Genomic DNA, 19,584 nt, shown 5'->3' on the forward strand with positions numbered 1-19,584 from the left:
TGATTAGGGCCAAAAGTATACCCGTCCTGGCGACACTATCACGAAACAAATGTCGCAAAAAAAAACAAAAAAAAAAACTGCTGCCATAAGGTTGGACTTTCATAAGGAAATTAAGATATTTAAAATTAATAGTAAATAAAACTGTACAAATGTTTCTTTTAAATCAATTGTTATAGGCATGTATTTTCAATTATACAAAATATAGCACTTTCAGTCATTTTAATTGTTTAACTCAATAAATAAATCTGTATGATAAACTGCCATATTCCATGTATGTCACTTAGAAAGGAAAATTATTTTTGTCTTGACTAACGTCTTGAATGCTAAAGCTAGTTAGCATGGCCAACTAGCCATTCAATTTCAGATGGCAGAAATTGTTTTTCTGTAAGGATGACTTATTTCTCCATCATTTGCACATTTAGCAGCTCAACTTCCTTCTTCGTTGTTGAACTTTTGTGCCATTTCTATGCAGAAGCAATACTGCAACTTTATTTTGTGCTTACGCATATACACATGACATATTTACAATAAACATGACATTTTATGTAAAAAAAAAAAACATAACTTACAAAAAAACATTTTTAAAATAAAGATCTTGATGTTTGTTGATCAACTAACAATGACTGTCACACTCCCATCAGTCTGAGCAGGTTACATGACAACAGTCAAAGGCAAAGTGATAAGGGTAAAACATGGAGGGTCGCTCAGCACTGCTCAAACCCTGCCATCAGAGAGAGGGCCAGAGACTCCACTGCAGGAAAAAAAGAAAAAAGAAAGAAGAGGAAAACAAACAAATAATTTTCTCTGACTGTGTAAAGTGAAGCATTTGACGATGGGGAATCGCAAATGAACAGGATTGGCTTACGGTGAGGAAAGGAGCCCCGGCAGACAGCTTTATTAAGTATAGTCACCAGGAACATGTGGCAGTTTTTGAAATCAGACTCCATTTTATCAATAGACTCGATCCTGCACAAAGACAAAACATGGGGTCACCATGGAGATTTCCGACAAACAGCCTCGAGGTAAAACTGAGCAAAGTTGCAGTGCGGGTTTTATTCAGGCCTTACTTCCAAGCACCAAATCCGGCTTGCCATCGGTCTGAGAAGATGAGGACCAGATTGAGAACCTTCATTATCGCCTCTTTCACAAAACTGACCTGAGGGAATGAAACGCAGTAGAAGTGAGACTTTTTTTTTCTCCTTTTTCTGCTCAGTTCCTCATTTATGTCCATTTTATGCTACGGGTACAGCGCTAAAGAGATGTGTGACAGCTGTATGTGCTGTGTATTTTGTCTACAGGCATTAAAGAGAGCGTTATATTAAAGTAATTCACTCAAGTTAATCACCTCAACCTGTGAAGACTGCAGAGTTGAACCGCTAGAACTTGAAATATCAAAACCGTCATCGCAGGCCGTCACATTTTGTGACGTATGAAAGGATGCAGACAAGTGTTTTCAAAAGATGTTGAAAAATAAAATAAAATAAATTCAGTTTGGATTTGTTGCAATTGGTAGTGAGGAACAAGGTGCGAAGGGCTATTTACTTGCTTTATTTTGTAGTTTTATCTTTTTACTTTACTCTTAAGACTAAAATTGCCTCAAGTTTTTTTTTCCTGTCTTTTATTCTGTCAAAGTGGAAAAGCTACAGGTAAAATTCAATAAAATATTTTGAATGTGCTACTTTAATAATAACAGTTAAATCTTTTGGATACAAACACTTTTTTGGACGTGGCGTAAAACAAAAGGATGAATGTTTGGAAATGAACCACATGCCTGCTGTTAAATACGGTGGAGGTGCTATGATGCTGTGGGCCCGTTTCTCTTCCAAACGTCCTGACAAACTATTTTACATGAATAATAAATAAAAAAACAAAACACTTTCTGGCAGTAAACTGAAAATGGATCCTCACCGAATCTTTTTAATCAGGATAAATTAAAGCATCTGATCAAATCGGCACAGGATGGGTTCACCAGACACAAAAACTCATCCTAAATCAATTACCACCTCAGTGTCGGGTCCTAAACCTACGGAAAACCAGCGGGGTTTCACTCTCTGTGCAAGAACTCCTTTTGAAAACACGGTGACGTCTTACTGGGTTTAATGTGGTACTGTCAACACCAATAATTGTGCCACTGGTTGTTGATCAGTCCACCTCTGAATCATTGCTTTCAGAATTCAGCACAGCACATTTCACCTTTTCCCTCAGCAGACAGCGGTCATGGATGGTCGCCAAGTATCTGTAGTGGATCTTGATCAGCTGGTCCAGGTCTTTTGCTTCCTGTACTTGGTGCTGAAACTCCAAACCAGTGCTGTGCAGAATCTGCCAACACACAGAGGAGACACCTCTCACTTTTCAGACTGCAAATGAGAAGATTACGTAAAAAAAAAAAGACTGAGGTGGTTTGGAGCTCATGCTTTCATCTCACGGACTCTGGAAGCAAAAAGGGTTGTTTTGGTTTACCGACAATCAGCTGCTAACGTTTTCCAAAGCTTTAAGACAATTTGGATCAGATTCTGCTCAACGACAGAGACCTGCTACAAACATCCGCTATTGAAACTGTTCTGCAAGAGAGAGAGAGAAAAAAAAAGTGACGTTTGTACAGCTGGGGAGAAAGTTCTGCGAGGAAAGCCAGAGAAATTAGCAAAATGTGAGACGTAATGTCACCTCTGGAGGAGCTTCAGAGATCAGCTGATCTAAATCTAACACGCACACACTGTAACAACACAACATTTTACCAAGTAGTTTGAAAATATCTTAGTGCACTTAAAATAAGACAAAATTAACTTACAAGCAACTTTTCCAGAAGATGTAGCGGCTTATTTTAAAGAAACAGTTCCTGGAAAAGCATTAGTTCCACCAGCAGAGTCATTTCACTTTTAACGACGGAAAAATGTCGTTATAAGTGAAATAAATCTGCCAGTTGAACTAGCACTTTTTTAAATCCAATAGTGAGCAATTATTTACTTAAAACAAGCTCCTTTATCTTGCTGAAAATCTACTTGGAAGTTAGTACACTTGAAATAAGATTAAACTAAGATATTTGTACTTGAAACCAGACCAAAAATACTTAGATTTTGTATTTTTGGAGTGCATCAAACCATGTCGCTGTATTAGAATGACCCAGTCAAAGTTCAGATCTAAATCTTATTGAGAATCTGTGCAAGGAAATGAAAACTCACTAACTAGCTCCCCATTCCAATCTGACTGAGCTTGGACTATTTTCTTTAACTGAGAAAACCTTCAGTCTCCTTGTGGACAGGAGCCTCCTCTTACTCTGGTCATGATGTAGTTGTGGAGGCTGTTGACGAAGTGCATCAGCTTAACGCGCAGCAGACACATTCTGTGAATCTGCTGGCTTATCGGCTCTTTCAGCTTTGCTTCCTCAGCAGGAGATCCTTCCAGTTTCTTTGTGACTTCTGCAAAATCTAAATAAAAACACAGGAAAAAGCACTTAAGCAACAACATAAGCTCCTTGGTATTAACTTGACCCGCCGCATTTAGAGGAAGACACAATCTCGACGTCGCTCTAAGAACGCCACAGTCACACCGGATACATTCCCGTTGAGCAAACTGGAATTACAAAAATAAATCTGCTTAGTGGAAACACACCAGTTTTGAAAATGACACTTTTTTTTTTTCCAACAAAAGCTTTTTTGCGTTTGGATGAGTTGATGTTTCGGCCGAATCAAAATTAGTAGATTTTGCAATATACTAATAGCCGTGTGTTGCCATGGAAACACTGTTTCGCATCGTACGAGTCACATGATCAAAAACCGGATATTGACACCAGATGAAAAGATGAAGGGAGCAGGACTACTAAGAGGGCCATACTGAGGACGTTCACACATAAGCAAAAACTGAACTGCTTCCCAGCATGCATGATGTGTCTAATGTTAATAACATTTCTAATGATAACGGAGAATAAAAAGTGGCTTTGGTTTGGTAAGACGTCTTAATACCAAAATATTTAGGAAAAAAAAAACAAAAAAAAAACCAAAGACGATCATTTGAATAATTTTCAGCTGTGGTGGATGTGAGCGTCTCCGCTCTGGCCTCAGTTCTTACCGCTGAATCGAAGCGTGTCCAGACTGTATTTAGCCCATTTAATCTGCAGGAGGAGAAGGAACACTTGATTGTAAATCTTCTGGCACTCAGAGCTGATCACAATATCTACGGGCCAGGGGACCTGAGGAGAGCAAACCAAGCAAGTTTCAGCATCACACGTTTACCAGGCAAGAACGATACGCAACGCCTCCGTTTACCTTGTAACTCAGGGTCAGGACCTCTAAATTATTCACTGGGTGCTTCTTCCTGGACGCGTCCAGAGGCTCCAGGAAGACCGACAACCTATAGGATATGAAATATTAAAGGAAATATTTGCTTCGCAATTCTCAGATTTACGACAACGTATTAGGGCCAGCGTAGATGTCCGTCAAAAAAATTATTGAGAATAATTTTAAAAAATAAGGACATTTGTGAGAAAAAAAAACTCACACAAAGATTTCAGATTAATCTCTGGGTTGGAAAACTCAAAAAATACGCACAAAAAAGAAACTCAGATATTTTTAAATCTCTGAAATTTACAAGAAAAAACTTGAAAATTGAGTTTTACAAGTTGTGAATTTTCAACTTTTGAAATTCAGACATTTCCACGATCATTTCTACAAAATTTCTGAGATTAATCTCAGATTTTCTGAGTTATTTCTGGCAAATTTTCAAACTCGGGAATTTCCAAGCCTTTTTCTAAACAAACAAACAAAAAAAATCTTACATTAATCTCAAAATGTTACATTTTTTTTCTAGGAAATTTTCTCTCTCACTCATTTTTTTTTGGGGAGGGGTAGGAGGAGGGGGTTGAATGCCCTAATACACCATCTACAGTTTTCACTCTGCTACATCTATCTGAAAGCAAAGACATGCAGTACCTGCTGCTGTCCTCAGGGTAGCGCTGTCCCACTGCCTCCTGCAGCAGCACGTTGAGAAAAGAAGGCTGCTGCCAGCTCTCCTTCTCCTGCACCTTGTCAAAGATGGCGGTGTAGAAGTCATACATGGTGTCTCCGGCTTCCAGCAGGAAGTAGTTCCTCATGGCTTGGAGGTATTCCAGCAACCTGCCGAGAAACAACAACATGCTGGATACGATCTGACACAAGAGGAAGCGCTTAGAGCAACAAGAATAAAAATAAATAAATAAACACAGCGGTGCCTACTTGTAGTCTTTCTTCAGAGTCTTCATGAGGTTGCCGCAGCACTCGATGTACCGCCGCTCGATGTGGGGGTAGAGGCAGGAGCGCAGGGTGAGCTCAAAGGTCTGGCAGGTGACCGACTGAGACGAGCGGTCCACAATGAAGTCGCCGCCAGAGAAACGCTCGTGGAAGTCGCTCTGCTCCAAGTAGAGTCTGAAGAAGGAGGTGCATGAATGCCACATTCATTTTGGGCTTCTAATTTTTTCTTTGAACCCACTCTGTCATTAAAAGGCAGTAGTATGTGTTTTCCAGCCACCTAGTGCCATTTTAGAGCACAATCAAGTAACTCTTACTTTTATAAAAATGTTATATATCAAATATCACTTAAAAGAAAATTGACTTCGACATTCAATGCCTTGAAATTGGGCCTCTGTTTCTTTAAAAACTCTTGTTTTTACTGAAACTTGGCCTTCAGGAAGTCATCACAACATGGCTCCTCAATTAACCCTTTAACTGTGTTTTTTTCCCAAAATATCTTTATTGAAATTTTAACAGTTAAGACAAACCGCTTGAACATTTAACAAAGAATGCCAGTTATAATAGTAGTTTGGTTCAAGTCACAATGAAATACACAACACAGAACAAAAACAACAAAATGTCTCTCACATTCTTAGTTCCTTAACTGTGTTTTTACTGAGAAGTAGCTCCTATAATGAGCTCAGCTGATGCTCAGTTCCACCAGGTGTTTGCTAATTGCTGCTGGCTAGCCTGAAGGAGCTGAGTGGGGGATGGCTGCACTGTAGAAGCTCAGAAACTGCAGCTCTGAGGAGGAGCTTTGTCCTCAAAGGCGGAGCTAGGTCCACTCAGGTGTTTTGCACAGCTGAATGGTTGCCATGGGAGATTAAAGGATTTCTCAAACATGCATGAAAAAAATCAAAGCAACACTCCAGGTGCGTTTTTGATGATGGAATAACACTATAACATGTAAAGTAAAAAAAAAAAGTTGATTTTACATAATTCTGCCCCTTTAAGTCAGATGTAAAAACATACTATTACTTCCAATGCTTGTAGCTTTCACAGAAATACTTTAATTATTTTTCCCAGCAAAGCCACAGTTACCATTAGTTAAGCGAAAAAAGGTGATTCAGTTTGTTGCTACCTGGCGAAGTTGATGGCTAAGAGTGGATCGTGGACGTCGTCGATCTCCAGGTGCTGCGCCATGATGGATTGCATCTTTACGAGGCTCCTGGTCGTGGCCTGCTGCTCGGTCATCTTGTCGTTCAGGGATTCCTCTGGGCTGCTCAGGCGGGACTGCACAGACTCCAGAAACAGCATGTACAAACTCTTCCTATCTGCATCTGCAATGTTATTTTTCTGAGGTCGTGAACGTATTCCTTCAAAAAAAAAACACGACTGTTATGACGCACTACCAGGACAAACACCGACCTCTGGAGGATCTCTCAGAATCCTGGGTTTCCTTACAGTGCAGATTTTTGAGCAACTGCATGGACTTCCCGGCCATGATGATCTGCTTCAGCACCGGTTTGAGGAAGGACACCATGGTGAGCTGCCTGTTGCTGGAGCCCGGATCCCCGCTGGAGCTCCCGCTGGCTGCGTCGTTCAGCTTTTCCTCGCTGTCCACCATCTCGGAGACGCTGTACAGGGTGTAGGTGGCGTACCAGAAGTCCCTGTGGTTTACTGGGACGTCCTTATTTCTAGTAAACAAAACAAAACAAAGATGTTCTGGATTTCATAACATTAACGGTTGCGACTCTGCTTTGGTGGCTTTCCGCAAATATTCAGACTGCTTGAATAGTGTCTCACAACTACAAACTTACACACTTTATCGAGACACAAAGCAGAACATACTGAGGATATGGAATGGTGAATGATTCTTTTTAATCATTACAAATTAAAAAAAAAAGCCATCTTCAAATTTGTGCTTACAATTTGCTACATATGTGGGAAGAAGTGTGTGTAAGGATTCCTTGAAGCTAACCTTTGGATGATGAACTCTTTGGCAGGGTCAAACAGATGGCCGTGAACAATCCACTCATCCACAATCTCCAAATACGGCCTGACCGTCTCAGTCCACAGAGAAAAGAGCAGAGCCACCTGGTAGAGAAAGAACAGCCACACATTAACCAGCGGTGGGCACCGCTAACTGAAACGTTAGTGACACTAATGCTAAATCACTGCACCAAGACGGTATTTATTGGAAGCTAATGCTAAAGCTTTATACCAGCTTTGTGTTTAGTGGAAGCTAATAATAAAGCACTTACTTCAATTCAAACTATGTCTGGCCTTGAAAGACTACAGCCTTCAAACACCAATTTCATTTTGCTATGTATAATTTACATGTTCTATAATTTCCCTATATATTGTATTTATGTTTGCATGTTGTTCTCTACTTTCCATGTTTTATTTTATGTTATGAAGATAACGGTCTTCAGCACTTTCAAAATAAGAGCATGAATAAAAACGTTTAACTACTAGAAGAATTCTTGATAGTCGATAACCCAAAGTTTCAACACAAATGTCAAACTTTATTCAACTTTAAGATTACAACACAGGCGAGTAGCTTTAGAAGTGCGCTGAATGTTTTCATAGTTAGCAAAAGCGCTATACAAAACAAAAAAACAAAAAAAAATTGCTCTGCTATTAGCACAGTAGCGGTTTTGCAGAAGTGTGTACAAAATTTCAATAACTCTGTTTCTTTGTTAATACCCAGAAACTCCACCTTTATGTTTAGGATAATAATAATAATAATACTCACAGCTTGCTCTGATGCATCTCCAACACTGTCATACTCTATAATAGCTTTGTAGAGAGTATTGAGCAAGTGAGAGGCCCGCACAACATTTGGGGTTGCCGGGGGAACTTCAGCGACTCCCGTGCAAAAGACTTTGTGCAACACTTTGATCTGGGCCAGGTGAGGACTGAGACGCTCTAGAACGCCGGAAAGGGTCACCGTCTCATCTGCAAACAGACAACAGTTCATACAAAGCATGAAACCTCGGGAAACTCATCAATACTCGGTAATAACATGGACAGGTTTTCCCTTTAGGATTAGATTGACGCAAACAGTAATGGGGTAGATGTCATCATGGTAATCATCGAAAGATTTTGTCCCTCGGAATATATGCATCTGTGTTTGCGTAGCTCAGACATTTTAGGCCAATTTAAGGAACAAAGAGCGATTCTAAATGGTTTTAAGCATAAATAGCCTACGGCCATTTAAAGTCGTATTTATTCAACTCTGAAAAATGACTTTAAAATAAAAGAAACAGAATGAGACCCAGGCATCCCCAGGACCTCTCACTGTTTACACAGTCAATGGCGAAGCTCTGCTGTGGCTCTGTTGTCAAAGGAAATCCAAAACAAACTCTTTACGATAGTGAACTCGAAGCTTGCTGTACTGCTTACCGTTGCTGATGACCTCTCGCTCGATTGCGGTCAGCTCTTCTTTGAAGCTGGCAAAGTATTTGTTGAGAGCCCAAACAAAAGCCTGGTAGGTCCTGAAAGGCGGCTCCGAGCCCTTTCGGTATCCGTGGGAGGAGGCGGAGCCTGGCGGGCCGGGCTCGGAGCTGTGGCCCGTCACCTCGTCGATGAACCTCTGGAGCCTGAACACCGCCTGTCCGTACACGGCGACGTGTTCCAGCACAGAGTGCAGGCAGTTCTGCAGAACAAAAACACGACATCCTTTTATCAAAAAAAAAAAAGAAAAAAGAAAAGAAAAAGCACCTGGTATAACATCAGCAATTAGGGATGCAAGTTATCAATTAATGAGTAAATCCAAAGTTGAAGGATCTCACCAATTGACGGGTGCTTAATTGATAAAAGGCCATTTTCTCTTGCGTCGCGTTTCTATAATGTAAAGGCTACATTTTCCACAACAAGCTGAATCTTAAAACTTTGTTTAATTTTAGCAGTATTTCGGGTCAGCCAGCGGTATTCAATTTGGACAGAATAAACGAAAAATTATGGTTTTCTCAGCCTGGTAAATTTAGACGTAGTCATAAAATATAACAAAACAGGAACCCTCTTAAGAGGTGAAGAGATGAAAATAATATGTAAAAATACTCAATTCCAAATGAACAGAGAGATGTTCAGAATGTTAAAACTTCCCTCCATGAAGTGCACAAACTCACACAGAGCCGGCCCAAGGCACATGTGAATTAAGCACCAGCTTAGGGACCCCCGCACCACCAGGGGGCTCCCATGAGCAAAATGCTAGTATGACAAACAAATATATATATTTTTAAAAAGAAACACTGAATAATACAAACTAATTGCTTTATACATATGGAAAAAAACTATTTCTATATTATTTTTATAGTTGGTACTCATCTAATAGGTTAATCTCTTCCTGCTGTCGGCTGCTGCCACTGTTGGGGGGAAAATATAAGATACTGAACTTGTTAAATTGTTTTCTGTGAATTCAGCATTTGTCTGCTGATGTGATGTTACTTTAGAAAAGTTGAAATAATATGGCACACTTACACTCTGCATTTCAAAATCCAATTTTTTATTTTTTTTTTTATTTTTTTTTTTACCGGTAAAGGTAAAATCAGTAGTTACAGTAACACCAGGACAATGTAAGCTAATTACAAATGACTCTGACGACAGCAGGTATTTAGCGATATTGAGGTGATAGCTTAAGGCGCTTGCCGAGTGTTTGTTTCAAAATAGAATCACATTCAACGCATTTCCCATCCCACACCGGACTCAGTTTTGACCGTTTCTCTTTCCCATTCTGCCATCTTTATTTCTGTATCAGGTGGATCTGCTTAAGGATGACCAGCGGCGACCTCTGCTGGATGGAGGGCAAACTACAACACTAAAAGAAAAAGGTCTCAGCGGACATTATTAATCGATTTGGAACTACTTTTAAATTTATAAACCATTAATCGACAACTAATTCTAACTCAATTAAGTGATTGCATCCCTGTCGGTAATGTTTGTGTTTTTTTCCCCTCTTCAAAAAACAACAAAAAAAAACTTACACTTGTCAGATGGGTTACCACCACGTTATTCCTCACCGACACTTTGCCGTCATGATGCTGGAATATAAAGTGTTTCTTCACCCCGGAGAGAAGCCTGAAAAACACACAGATCATCCCCGTGACAAAAAAAAAAATCAATACGCCAACACAATTACCTCATCGATCCGGGGAGGATCCGTGAGTCCCGGGTTCAACAAGACACTTAAACTCGTGTGAGAGGAACAGAAGATCTTTTTCTGTGTGCTTTTGTGCAGCGAGTGAGTAGGCTCAGCGTCACCGGATTCTTACCACAAGGTTTCCCGTACGACCTGAGTCTCTGTGACGAAGGCTTTTTCTTCTGGCAGATACAGAGGATCTGTGTTATACAAGTGCTGGTCCCTGAAAGCAAGAACACCTGAACGTCACACAACCTTTCAACTCAGGAATAAGAGGAAAAGTTGTTTATGTCATGTGGAACATAGAAAAAAAAAATACATTGATTTGCATAGTATTAAGATTCACTTCCTATGTAATAGTTCCAAATGTGTAATTTGTAACTTCTAGCAAGCCCACTTTTATGATTTATACCACATTAAAATTTGATACCAATATTAAAATAGAATTTCCCCCACCCCCCACGAGTTCAGATCCACATGTTACTGATTAAAGTCAAATTTTATCTTAAAGGAGTCTGAAATCTTACCAAACGTTGAGCAGGTTGGAGTGTAAATGCAGGCTGTGGGAGAAACGAGGAGCGTGAGCGACCCAGTACGGAGTCACCACATGCTGTTCAAGCCAGGCCCGGGCGTCTGGTTCCCCCACTGGGGAAAAAGTAAAAATAAAAAATACATACCAAAACGTGGTTATTTTAAAGCTATAACACACTATTCCTGCAGTATGTTACAGAATGATTTGTACCTCCTGCAATTTCCCACATTTTTTGTCAGATTGCAACTAAAAAACTTAATATGTTCTGTTGGGATTTTTGCATCAGACCGACAAAGTAACAGGAAGTACATGTAAAAAAAATAAAATAAATAATGTACTTTTTTTTCTTTTACAAATAAAAATTTGAAAGACTTCCAATGCATATGTATAGAGATATGCATTTAAAATAACTGTTAGTTTATAAACCATTGCATTTTGGCTTCGTGTGACAGTAAAACTAACACATAGCCTTGAACACACCATCCCAACTAAAAAAAAACTGGTGGTGGCAGCATCATACTGATGATTCTTTTCTTTTATTCAGGAACATGAAGTGTAAATAAACTAGATACAGGACAAAATTGGATGGAAGGATGCAAGATTTAAAGTTTAAAATTTCTCCTTCCAGGAAGACAACCCTAAACATACTGCCACAGCCACAATGAAGTACCCTCGGTTAGAACGGCCTAATCAAATCCCAGACCTAAATCCAACTGAGAATCCAGTAGGCAAGACTGGAAAAGGTGATATTCACAGACAATTTCCATTCCAGACTGAAACCTCTGCTCTGGCAACAATAAACGGAAAATTAAACACATTCCAGTCTGCGGCTCTACCGCGAATGATTTCTACGATTGTTGCTGCGTTTTCGACGCACCCGTCCATGCGACTGGCACCGTCTTGCTGGTGGTGTCCTGGTCCTCCTGGGGGGTTCTGTCCAACTGGATCCCAGAGTCCTCCCTGCTGATTGGCTGCTGCCCGTCGTCGTCCTCGCTTTCGTCCTCCGACCACTCCTACGGAAGAGCGAGGTGACAACATACGGCCATGGAAACGCGCTTAAAGGGCGTCGTCGTTCCAAGACCCACCGGCGTGTCCGGGAACGGCCCGGCGTCCACGTCCTCCCCTTCCATGAGGTACTTGGCCCAGTCGAACTCATCTTCCGGTTCTGAATGGACACGCGATTAATTGTTGACGGTGAGGGGGAGGGAGGTGAATGATTCCAAAGTGTAAAATAGCAGAAGAAAAGCTCACCGGCATCTTTCACTCTGGGTCTCTCAGTGAAGTTTGTGTTTGAGGGAGAATCTGACAAGAAAAGCAGCAGAGACAGGATCCCGTAGTGTGTGTGTGTCTAAAAAAAATAAATAAATAAAAAGTGAGTGGAAGAGTTTGAAAGTTTAGTGGAAGGTTATGCAATCTGGAACACTGCTTTCCCCATCTGCTATCAGGATGTTGTGGCATTAAAAAAAAAAGAGAGAGAAAAGAAACGCAGGACATGATAAAATGTGTTGGCCAACGCTGTTTGTGTTGGCTCGTATGAGAATTCGTGTTTTAAATTTTCACACTCGGTTCATTACCTTCGCTCCGTTGGTTTTGGGTAGTGGTGAGTTCAGGAACTCCTCGGTCAGTCTCCTCCAGCTGCCCGCCTTACTCAGGTCAGAGTGGACCATCAGCTTTTCATAGATTCTTGAAGAAGAAGAAGAAGAAGAAGAAGTAGAAGAAGACGAAGAAGACGAAGACGAAGAAGACGGAGAAGAAGAAGAAGAAGAAGAAGAAGAAACCCAGATTATGCATAACAGCATTGTGCAATATGGGTCATTTATTTCATTATGATAGAACAAATTCTTACGCTTCTAATACACTTTAAACTGGAAAAGAAAAAATTGAGAAATAGACTAAATACAAAAAATACTAAAAGAAAAAGAAAATGTTTGAAAAATCTAGTCTGAATCTACCTGATTAGGTGTGTTCATTTAGAGATTATTGTCATTCAACTAAACATTTAAAATGTACATACTGAGCAAAACTTTGCAATAATAATAAAATAATCAAATAAGTACATTTAAAAAACAAAAAAGTATGAACATAAATACAATTAATTACTATTATTCCAGGACTTCAACACATGTAACAACTAGCTCATTAAATTCAGTTCAAACACATTTTATTTATTCAAAAGGGAAAGCAGGGAAAGTCATAAGTCATAACTTCAAAGTGTATCCAATGAGTCATTGTGGATCTCTGGTAGCAGTCTCGCAACTAATCCGAAGTGGCCTCTTACTGAAAACTGTTGCTGCATCACTGACGGTGATGACTTGCTAAAAGGCTCAAATCCAGGCAGAAGAGACGATATGCAACAGTAACATGGATGACGCAAACAGTTATTGGCAAGGTCTGCTAATCCACCTCATTTGCTGCTTCTCTTTTAATCAGTTCGGCAGTCAGAAAGTAGTTAGGGTTGTGGATTAGAGGAGAGAGATGGAACTTCCTCCTTCTCTCTCTTTGCATCCATGAAGTTTCATTTTCAACTCCCCTAGGATTTGGGGTCATAGTTCAGGTAGGATTTGAAGGTTTGGGATGCCAATCAGTTATGAGAGCAACACATTGTTGTCACGGTTACGCAGCATAAGAACTGTCCGAAAATGGGGGTAGGGGGGGAGTAAAATGTGATCAAAAGTCTAGAAAAAGGAAAAACCTGAACTAACATTACAAGGTTAGTTCTGACCATGAGCGACACAGTTCTTATAATTACAAGATTTTTTTTTATCTTTTCACACCATCACAAAAACTATGTTTTGCTCTTAATATGTAATGTCATCTATTTTGATACTAAAGGTTGTGCAGTTTGACTTTTTTTTCCTTTTTCTTTTGTTTTTGCTTCATTGCCCATGTATAAATAAAAAAGACACACTATAAATTTAATACATTTTATCAAGGCCAAACTTGTAATATGGAACGTACAAAACCCGCAGAGTGAAATGATGGATGGGACATTTAGACAATAAGACTGAGAATAGTCTAAAAATACACATATTTTCCAGACTCTACTTTCTTTTCCATACTAGTCCAGAGCAGTTAATTGATTAAATCAAAAATATTTCAGAGTGCGTGGGAACTGTGAATAGCACAAACTAGTAGAGGAAAACAACCGCGTACCTAAAGGGAAGTGAGAAAATTAGACGACACCTCCCTGGAAACACTTACTCACCCATTGATTGTGCGTTGAATTTTATGACTGTCAGCATCCAAATACCGATGAAATCTGCCGGAGGGAGCACACAGTTAGCCAAGCTTAGCATCACCTTCTTGCAGCTAGCTAACGTTGCTGACAGGCTAGCTCCGACTCAACCAGCGCAGGACGGACTCACTTGAAGTTTGACCAAGCGAACTTCAGCGCCAGTTGGAAGTTCTGGTCTTCCTCGTCTTGCACTCCGCAGATGCACCTGATCAGCCTCTTCGACTCTCTCTCCGTCTCCTTTTCGAAAGTGCTCCAGTGTGCCATGTTACCGCAGCTACTGATGCTGCAGTTAGCTTCAGGCTACTACAGCTGCATCCAACTGACAGTCGTTGACATGTAGCCGCTTTGGTGGCTCTGCGAGAACCGGGAGTGGGTCGAAATGTGTTTATTTGCCACAAAAATGTGAGACGTTAAGCTGTTTTTGTTAATCGTTTTCTGCATTACCGCGCTTTGTTTCTCTGGAAATAAGAGCAAGTGCGCATGCGCAAGATGTAGAGGCGTGTTTTTTTTCTTCTTTTTTTTTTCTTTTTCATCCGAATGGTTCCAAGGTTAATGCTAATAGCGGCTAAATTTACGGATATAATTAATCTTTCACAACGAAATACATCTGTGCTCATTCTCTCCAGAAGTTGGGCACTTGTATCTTCCTTTTAATATATGTTCTTGGTGCTTGTTGTCATTTTCTAAGTTTACTAAACTCCGCCCACAAACAGATTTAACCATAGCCCCGCTTTCACTCTCAGTAGTTTCTGAACAGCTCCACAAAGAGGAAAATAAATAGATTATTTCGTCAAGCTAAGCTAAGCTACTTAGTAAGTGCTTAAAATATTAAATTAATGAGCAAAATTTATCTCGTGGTTTCTTTATTTATTTGTAGCGGGGCGTGACTTGCCCGAACAAACGCACGAACACAAGACCCGTTCCCTTACAGTCAACCGTTTAATGACTCGGGTAGTGATGTTGAGGCGGTGTGGAAAATGTTTTTGTGTAGGTAAGAGACAAATACATTATTCGATAAAGAGATTACATTTTATCGAGTAATATAAAGTCAGGTTTTTATTACTATTTTATTATTGTTGCTCTTTTATTGTTGCTAAATGAGCAACAATAAAATTCAAAGCTGCCTTCTAGCTGCTGAAACTGGAGCTTAGATCTGAGAATTAAGTCACCTTTGAGTTGAGTTGAGCACATTTAATTCAAATCAAATTTAATGAAAAAATATTGATCCCAAAGGGAATCAATATTTTTTGATGTTGCTTAATCAAAGAGTTATTGTAGACGGTGATGGCTGCGAGCAAAGAGGCCATCACAGCCACAGGTGCTCCAGAGTGCCATGTTGCCAGCTACTGATGCATGTACAGTCTGTATTACAGTCTAATGCAGACTGTAACAGTCTGTATTATTATATTTGAACTGAACTATGTGCCACTGGTTTAATATTCTAGAGAACAACAGAAGTGCCAATAGTTACACATATGTGTGGATGGGCAGATGCGTAATGTAGCGTTATTGTGTAGTCACAGGAGCTGGATCTCTGCTTAATGTCTGTCTCATGCTTGTTTTGTTGTCATAGCAACGATTGATGTATGACAAGCTGCTAAAGTTTCTATAGAGAACGTTGGAATAAGATTTTTTCTTTTCTTTTTGGATAGGGCACCAAAACCAGCTCCAGTCCAGAGGATCACATCCTTGCCTGTTTGTTTCCTGCTTCCAGTCAGGCAGGGTGTAGGAAGGAAACAAAATAAACATGTATCCTTATCCTCTGAGCTCAGGAAAGGTAAAGAAAATAAATCAATAAATAAAATGTAGGAAAAATTTAAATTAATATATAATGATTGTATGTAAATCATCTCGTGACAAGAAAGAGGTTGTGACTTTTTTATTTTTGTAGAAAGCATTCTGGAAACACAACAACAAAAAAGACATAGGCCATTATTTTAGAAACATAATGATATTTAATAAATCATCTAAAGCAATGGTGTCCAAACATTTTTTCAACAAGGGCCAAAGTCCCTGAGTAGAAAGTCGTCTGGGGCCAAAATTTGCTTCTATTTTTTCCCCAATTGATAATGCATAAATATTATTGGGATTTTTTTTTCTCTCCTTTACCTGCACAACAATAAATTAAACAAGTAATATTTTTTAATGAAACCAAGAGTAGTCTGACATTTTCCTGAATGTTTACAGTCATTTAACTTTTTTGGGACCTTTTTTTTTTCCATTTTGTTGGTCTATATATAAAATGATTTTAGTTCATTTCTAGCAACAGAAAAAAAGCAACAAAAAAGATAGCAAAAAAAATAATTTTTGTTTTTCCATTTTCCATTTAGGACATAAACTTCCCATGGAAATCTCCATCTGAAACAATTTATGAAAAGTATCCATCTTGCCTGTCTTGTAGTATGTTGATTCTTGATAACATTCGTGGTTGTCAGTTGCTGTGGGAAACGAGTCTGCGTGTAGCCTAGCCGACACTGAGAGCAAGAAAAAAGAAGATTATGAGTGGGTTTTTAGCTATTCTTCAAAGGTTTTTCTGCATTATTTTTCCCTCTGCTGTGGTGAATTGCACTAAAAATAAATAATAATACCTACATCTCCAGGTTCCTTTTTGCTAGCAGAACTATTCTACCCCGGCAGCGCCGCTATGTAAAAGAACAGTCTTTTTGCCCTCCAGCGTTGTGCGCATGCGCGAAATTTCCGGACGTAAACAATAACAACACGGTCGGACCGCCTCCGGGTGGGGGCAAGGCGCCGTCTGACACCACGCCTACCCAGAGCGCCGCTCTGCCTCACCGGATGACAAATGATGCACACCCGCACTAACACACAGAGGAATAACTTTACAGTAGCGTCCGGGGCGCTCCACAGACCGCTGCGCCGCAGACTCTCGTGAAAACAAGCTTCCAGCCCCCCATCTCGGCGTAAGGAAATGAAGAGGAGGCTCCATAAGAAGTACTTGGTTTTGATTCTGGCATATTCAGGCTTACTTCTGCTGATCCCCTATGTGTTAGATAACCGGGATAAATCCGCCCAGAATGCCAAACTGCCGCAGCAACAGCCCAGATGCCCCGACCTGGAGAACACGGTGGCTCTCCTCTGGGATAACGGTTTCAAAGCAAACGGTAGCGACGCGGCGGAGAACCCGGCGCCGACGAACAAGAGCCAGTCCCGGACGCACATCTATCTGCACGCCACCTGGAGGACCGGATCGTCGTTTCTGGGGGAGCTGTTCAACCAGCACCCGGACGTTTTCTACCTGTACGAGCCCATGTGGCACATCTGGCAGACACTGTACCCCGGCGACGCCGGCAGCCTGCAGGGCGCGGTGCGCGACATGATGAACTCCCTGTACCGCTGCGACTTCTCCGTCCTCAAACTTTACGCCGGCTCGCAGAACATCACCACGGCGTTCATCTTCGGCTGGAAGATGAACAAGGTGATCTGCTCGGAGCCGCTGTGCGACGCGCATCAGCGCCACGAAATCGGGCTGGTGAGGGAGGACCGGTGCGCCAAGTGCCAGAAGCGGGACCTGCGGGAGCTGGAGAGGGAGTGCAAGAAGTACCCGGTGATGGTGATCAAGGGGGTGCGCGTTCTGGACCTGAGCACCCTGGTCCCGCTGATGAGAGACCCGGCGATCAACCTGCAGATCATTCAGCTCTTCAGGGACCCGCGGGCCGTGCACAACTCGCGGCTCAAGTCCAAGCAGGCCCTGGTGAAGGAGAGCATCCAGGTGCTGCGCAGCAAGAAGCAGACCGACAAGTACAAGCGGCTGCTGGTGCCCAGCAACAGGATGAACCGGGCGGAGAGCTACGTGGCGAGCGCCATGGAGCTGATCTGCGACAACTGGCTGAGCGACATGATGCTGGTGATGAACGCTCCGCCGTGGGTGAAGAGGAACTACCTGCGCCTTCGCTACGAGGACCTAGTGCTGCGCCCCATGGAGGAGCTGCAGCGGCTCTTCCGTTTCTCCAACCTCTCCACCTTCCCGGCGCTGGAGAGGTTCGCGCTGAACATGACGCACGGCCAGGGCTACTCGTCGGACAAGCCCTTCCTCATATCGTCCAGGGACGCGAAGGAGGCGATCTACGCGTGGCGAGAGCGGCTGAACGTGGAGCAGATCGGCCAGGTGGAGGCCTACTGCAGCGAAGTGATGAGGCAGCTGGGCTACGAGAGGAACAGCGTGGTGGAGAAAACCACATGAGGATCGGAAAGCAGCGTGTGTGTGGGGGGTAAGAGCCTGCAAAAACAATGCAAAGATTGAAACAGTAGTGCTCTCTCTCGTTCTCTTTTCTCTGCCTTGCGTTATATTTACGTTTCCATCAGCACAGGAAGTGGGTAAGTGCTTGCTGCTGGGTTATAACTCATGACCTTCACTTGACTGAAACCAGAGCCTCAGAAAAGCACACGTTCGCTCGTTTTGATCACAGAAAATGGGACAAACACTGCTTCACACAGTGGCTGTGTGAACATTTAAAAGCAATCTTGAATTGTTCTTGCAACCATTGAGCGACGGAGTCTGAACCGCCCAAAACGAAGAGCTAGACAGAGATCCACTTGTTGATCTCATTTTATCAATCTCAAGTCATAAAACCTGCGATATCAGTTTTTCAATTTGCACTTTGTTCTCTGTTGTTTTAATGTTATAGATGACATTAATATCTTACTGATGTGTTACAGTTTTACTGATCAGATCAGCCTTTAGCTTTTAGTTACTAACCGGCCCTGGCTAATGAACGACAATGCCTTGTTACACAGTATTAAACCTTTCTACGTTTTTGACCTGTTGCAACCACAAATTCAGTATATTTTCTTAAGGATTTTCTGACACAAAGGAGTGGAAAGTTAAGTGAAAGGAAAATGATACGCAATTTTTTAAAAATTGTTTTAGTAATGCAAATTCTGTATACATCACCTTTGCCAAAATTACTAAATAAGAGTGTATTTATGTGTAATTTAGTCTCAGTTTAAATCAGACCGGACAGGACAGGAAGCGTCCTGTCCGGTCTTGAAGAGGCTTCTTATGGTAACTCTGGATGAGCTGCAGATCTCCACAAATCAGGTGAAAGAATCTGTTAGCTGGATAACCGCTAGTGATGGAAGGTGGAGATTTGGCCTTTATGGCAAAGTGTTGAGAGGAAAGCCATAAGGTGTTCTGATCAGATGGGACAAAAACTTTTCTTTTCACGCTTTCTGTGATGGGAAAGTAACACAGATTAACAACCAGAACACATCACCCCTATGGTGAAACATGGTGATGGAGGTATCATGCTGTGTGAATTTTTGTTTTGAAAAAAAATACCCCTTTAGAAACCATGAATCATTTTCTTATATACAACTATTTGTGTATCTTATAAAATCAAAGAAAACCCAATTCAGGTTTGTGGTTGCAGTGGGGGGGAACATTTTTAAAATGAAGGGTTAGGAATACATTAGCAAGGGACTGCATGTGATTTATTCTGTTTGTAATAAATAT

At 41.2% G+C, this 19,584-nt stretch overlaps 2 protein-coding genes across 3 annotated transcripts in view; one reads left to right on the forward strand and one right to left on the reverse strand.

The window, feature by feature from the left end:
* Window positions 1-456: 456 nt before the first annotated feature.
* On the reverse strand, window positions 457-14,929 carry tubgcp5 (tubulin gamma complex component 5). The gene is made up of 23 exons (XM_007568431.2): window positions 14,242-14,929; window positions 14,082-14,135; window positions 12,451-12,559; window positions 12,128-12,224; window positions 11,962-12,041; window positions 11,754-11,889; window positions 10,872-10,989; window positions 10,478-10,567; window positions 10,190-10,283; window positions 8,610-8,862; window positions 7,960-8,162; window positions 7,183-7,298; window positions 6,630-6,898; window positions 6,343-6,541; window positions 5,208-5,396; window positions 4,926-5,108; window positions 4,263-4,347; window positions 4,066-4,186; window positions 3,274-3,425; window positions 2,194-2,319; window positions 1,068-1,156; window positions 866-966; window positions 457-751 (listed from the first exon to the last, which is right to left on the reverse strand). The coding sequence occupies exons 1-23, from the start codon at window positions 14,373-14,375 to the stop codon at window positions 705-707; spliced, it is 3,045 nt and encodes a 1,014-aa protein (XP_007568493.1). The 5' UTR covers window positions 14,376-14,929; the 3' UTR covers window positions 457-704.
* Window positions 14,930-16,878: 1,949 nt separating this feature from the next.
* chst7 (carbohydrate (N-acetylglucosamine 6-O) sulfotransferase 7) overlaps window positions 16,879-19,584 on the forward strand; it is a 3,882-nt gene continuing 1,176 nt past the window's right edge. For both annotated transcript variants that reach the window (XM_016679850.1, XM_007568432.2), the window contains exon 1: window positions 16,879-18,340. In XM_016679850.1, the coding sequence (XP_016535336.1) occupies window positions 17,041-18,312 (1,272 nt within the window). In that variant the 5' untranslated portion in view covers window positions 16,879-17,040 and the 3' untranslated portion in view covers window positions 18,313-18,340. The remainder of the gene's footprint in view (window positions 18,341-19,584) is intronic.

This window comes from Poecilia formosa, unplaced genomic scaffold (genome assembly GCF_000485575.1).
Source record: "Poecilia formosa unplaced genomic scaffold, Poecilia_formosa-5.1.2 Scaffold222, whole genome shotgun sequence".
In the NCBI taxonomy this organism is placed as follows: domain Eukaryota; kingdom Metazoa; phylum Chordata; class Actinopteri; order Cyprinodontiformes; family Poeciliidae; genus Poecilia; species Poecilia formosa.

Bases quoted from the DNA above. Each gene is read 5' to 3' on its own strand.
- tubgcp5 (XM_007568431.2), bottom strand. From the start codon at position 14,375: ATGGCACACTGGAGCACTTTCGAAAAGGAGACGGAGAGAGAGTCGAAG. The intron at 8,163-8,609 runs GTAAGCAGTACA...GTCTGTTTGCAG, and splicing joins GCGAGAGGTCATCAGCAACG to ATGAGACGGTGACCCTTTCC. The intron at 4,187-4,262 runs GTAAACGGAGGC...TGCTCTCCTCAG, and splicing joins TCCTGACCCTGAGTTACAAG to GTCCCCTGGCCCGTAGATAT.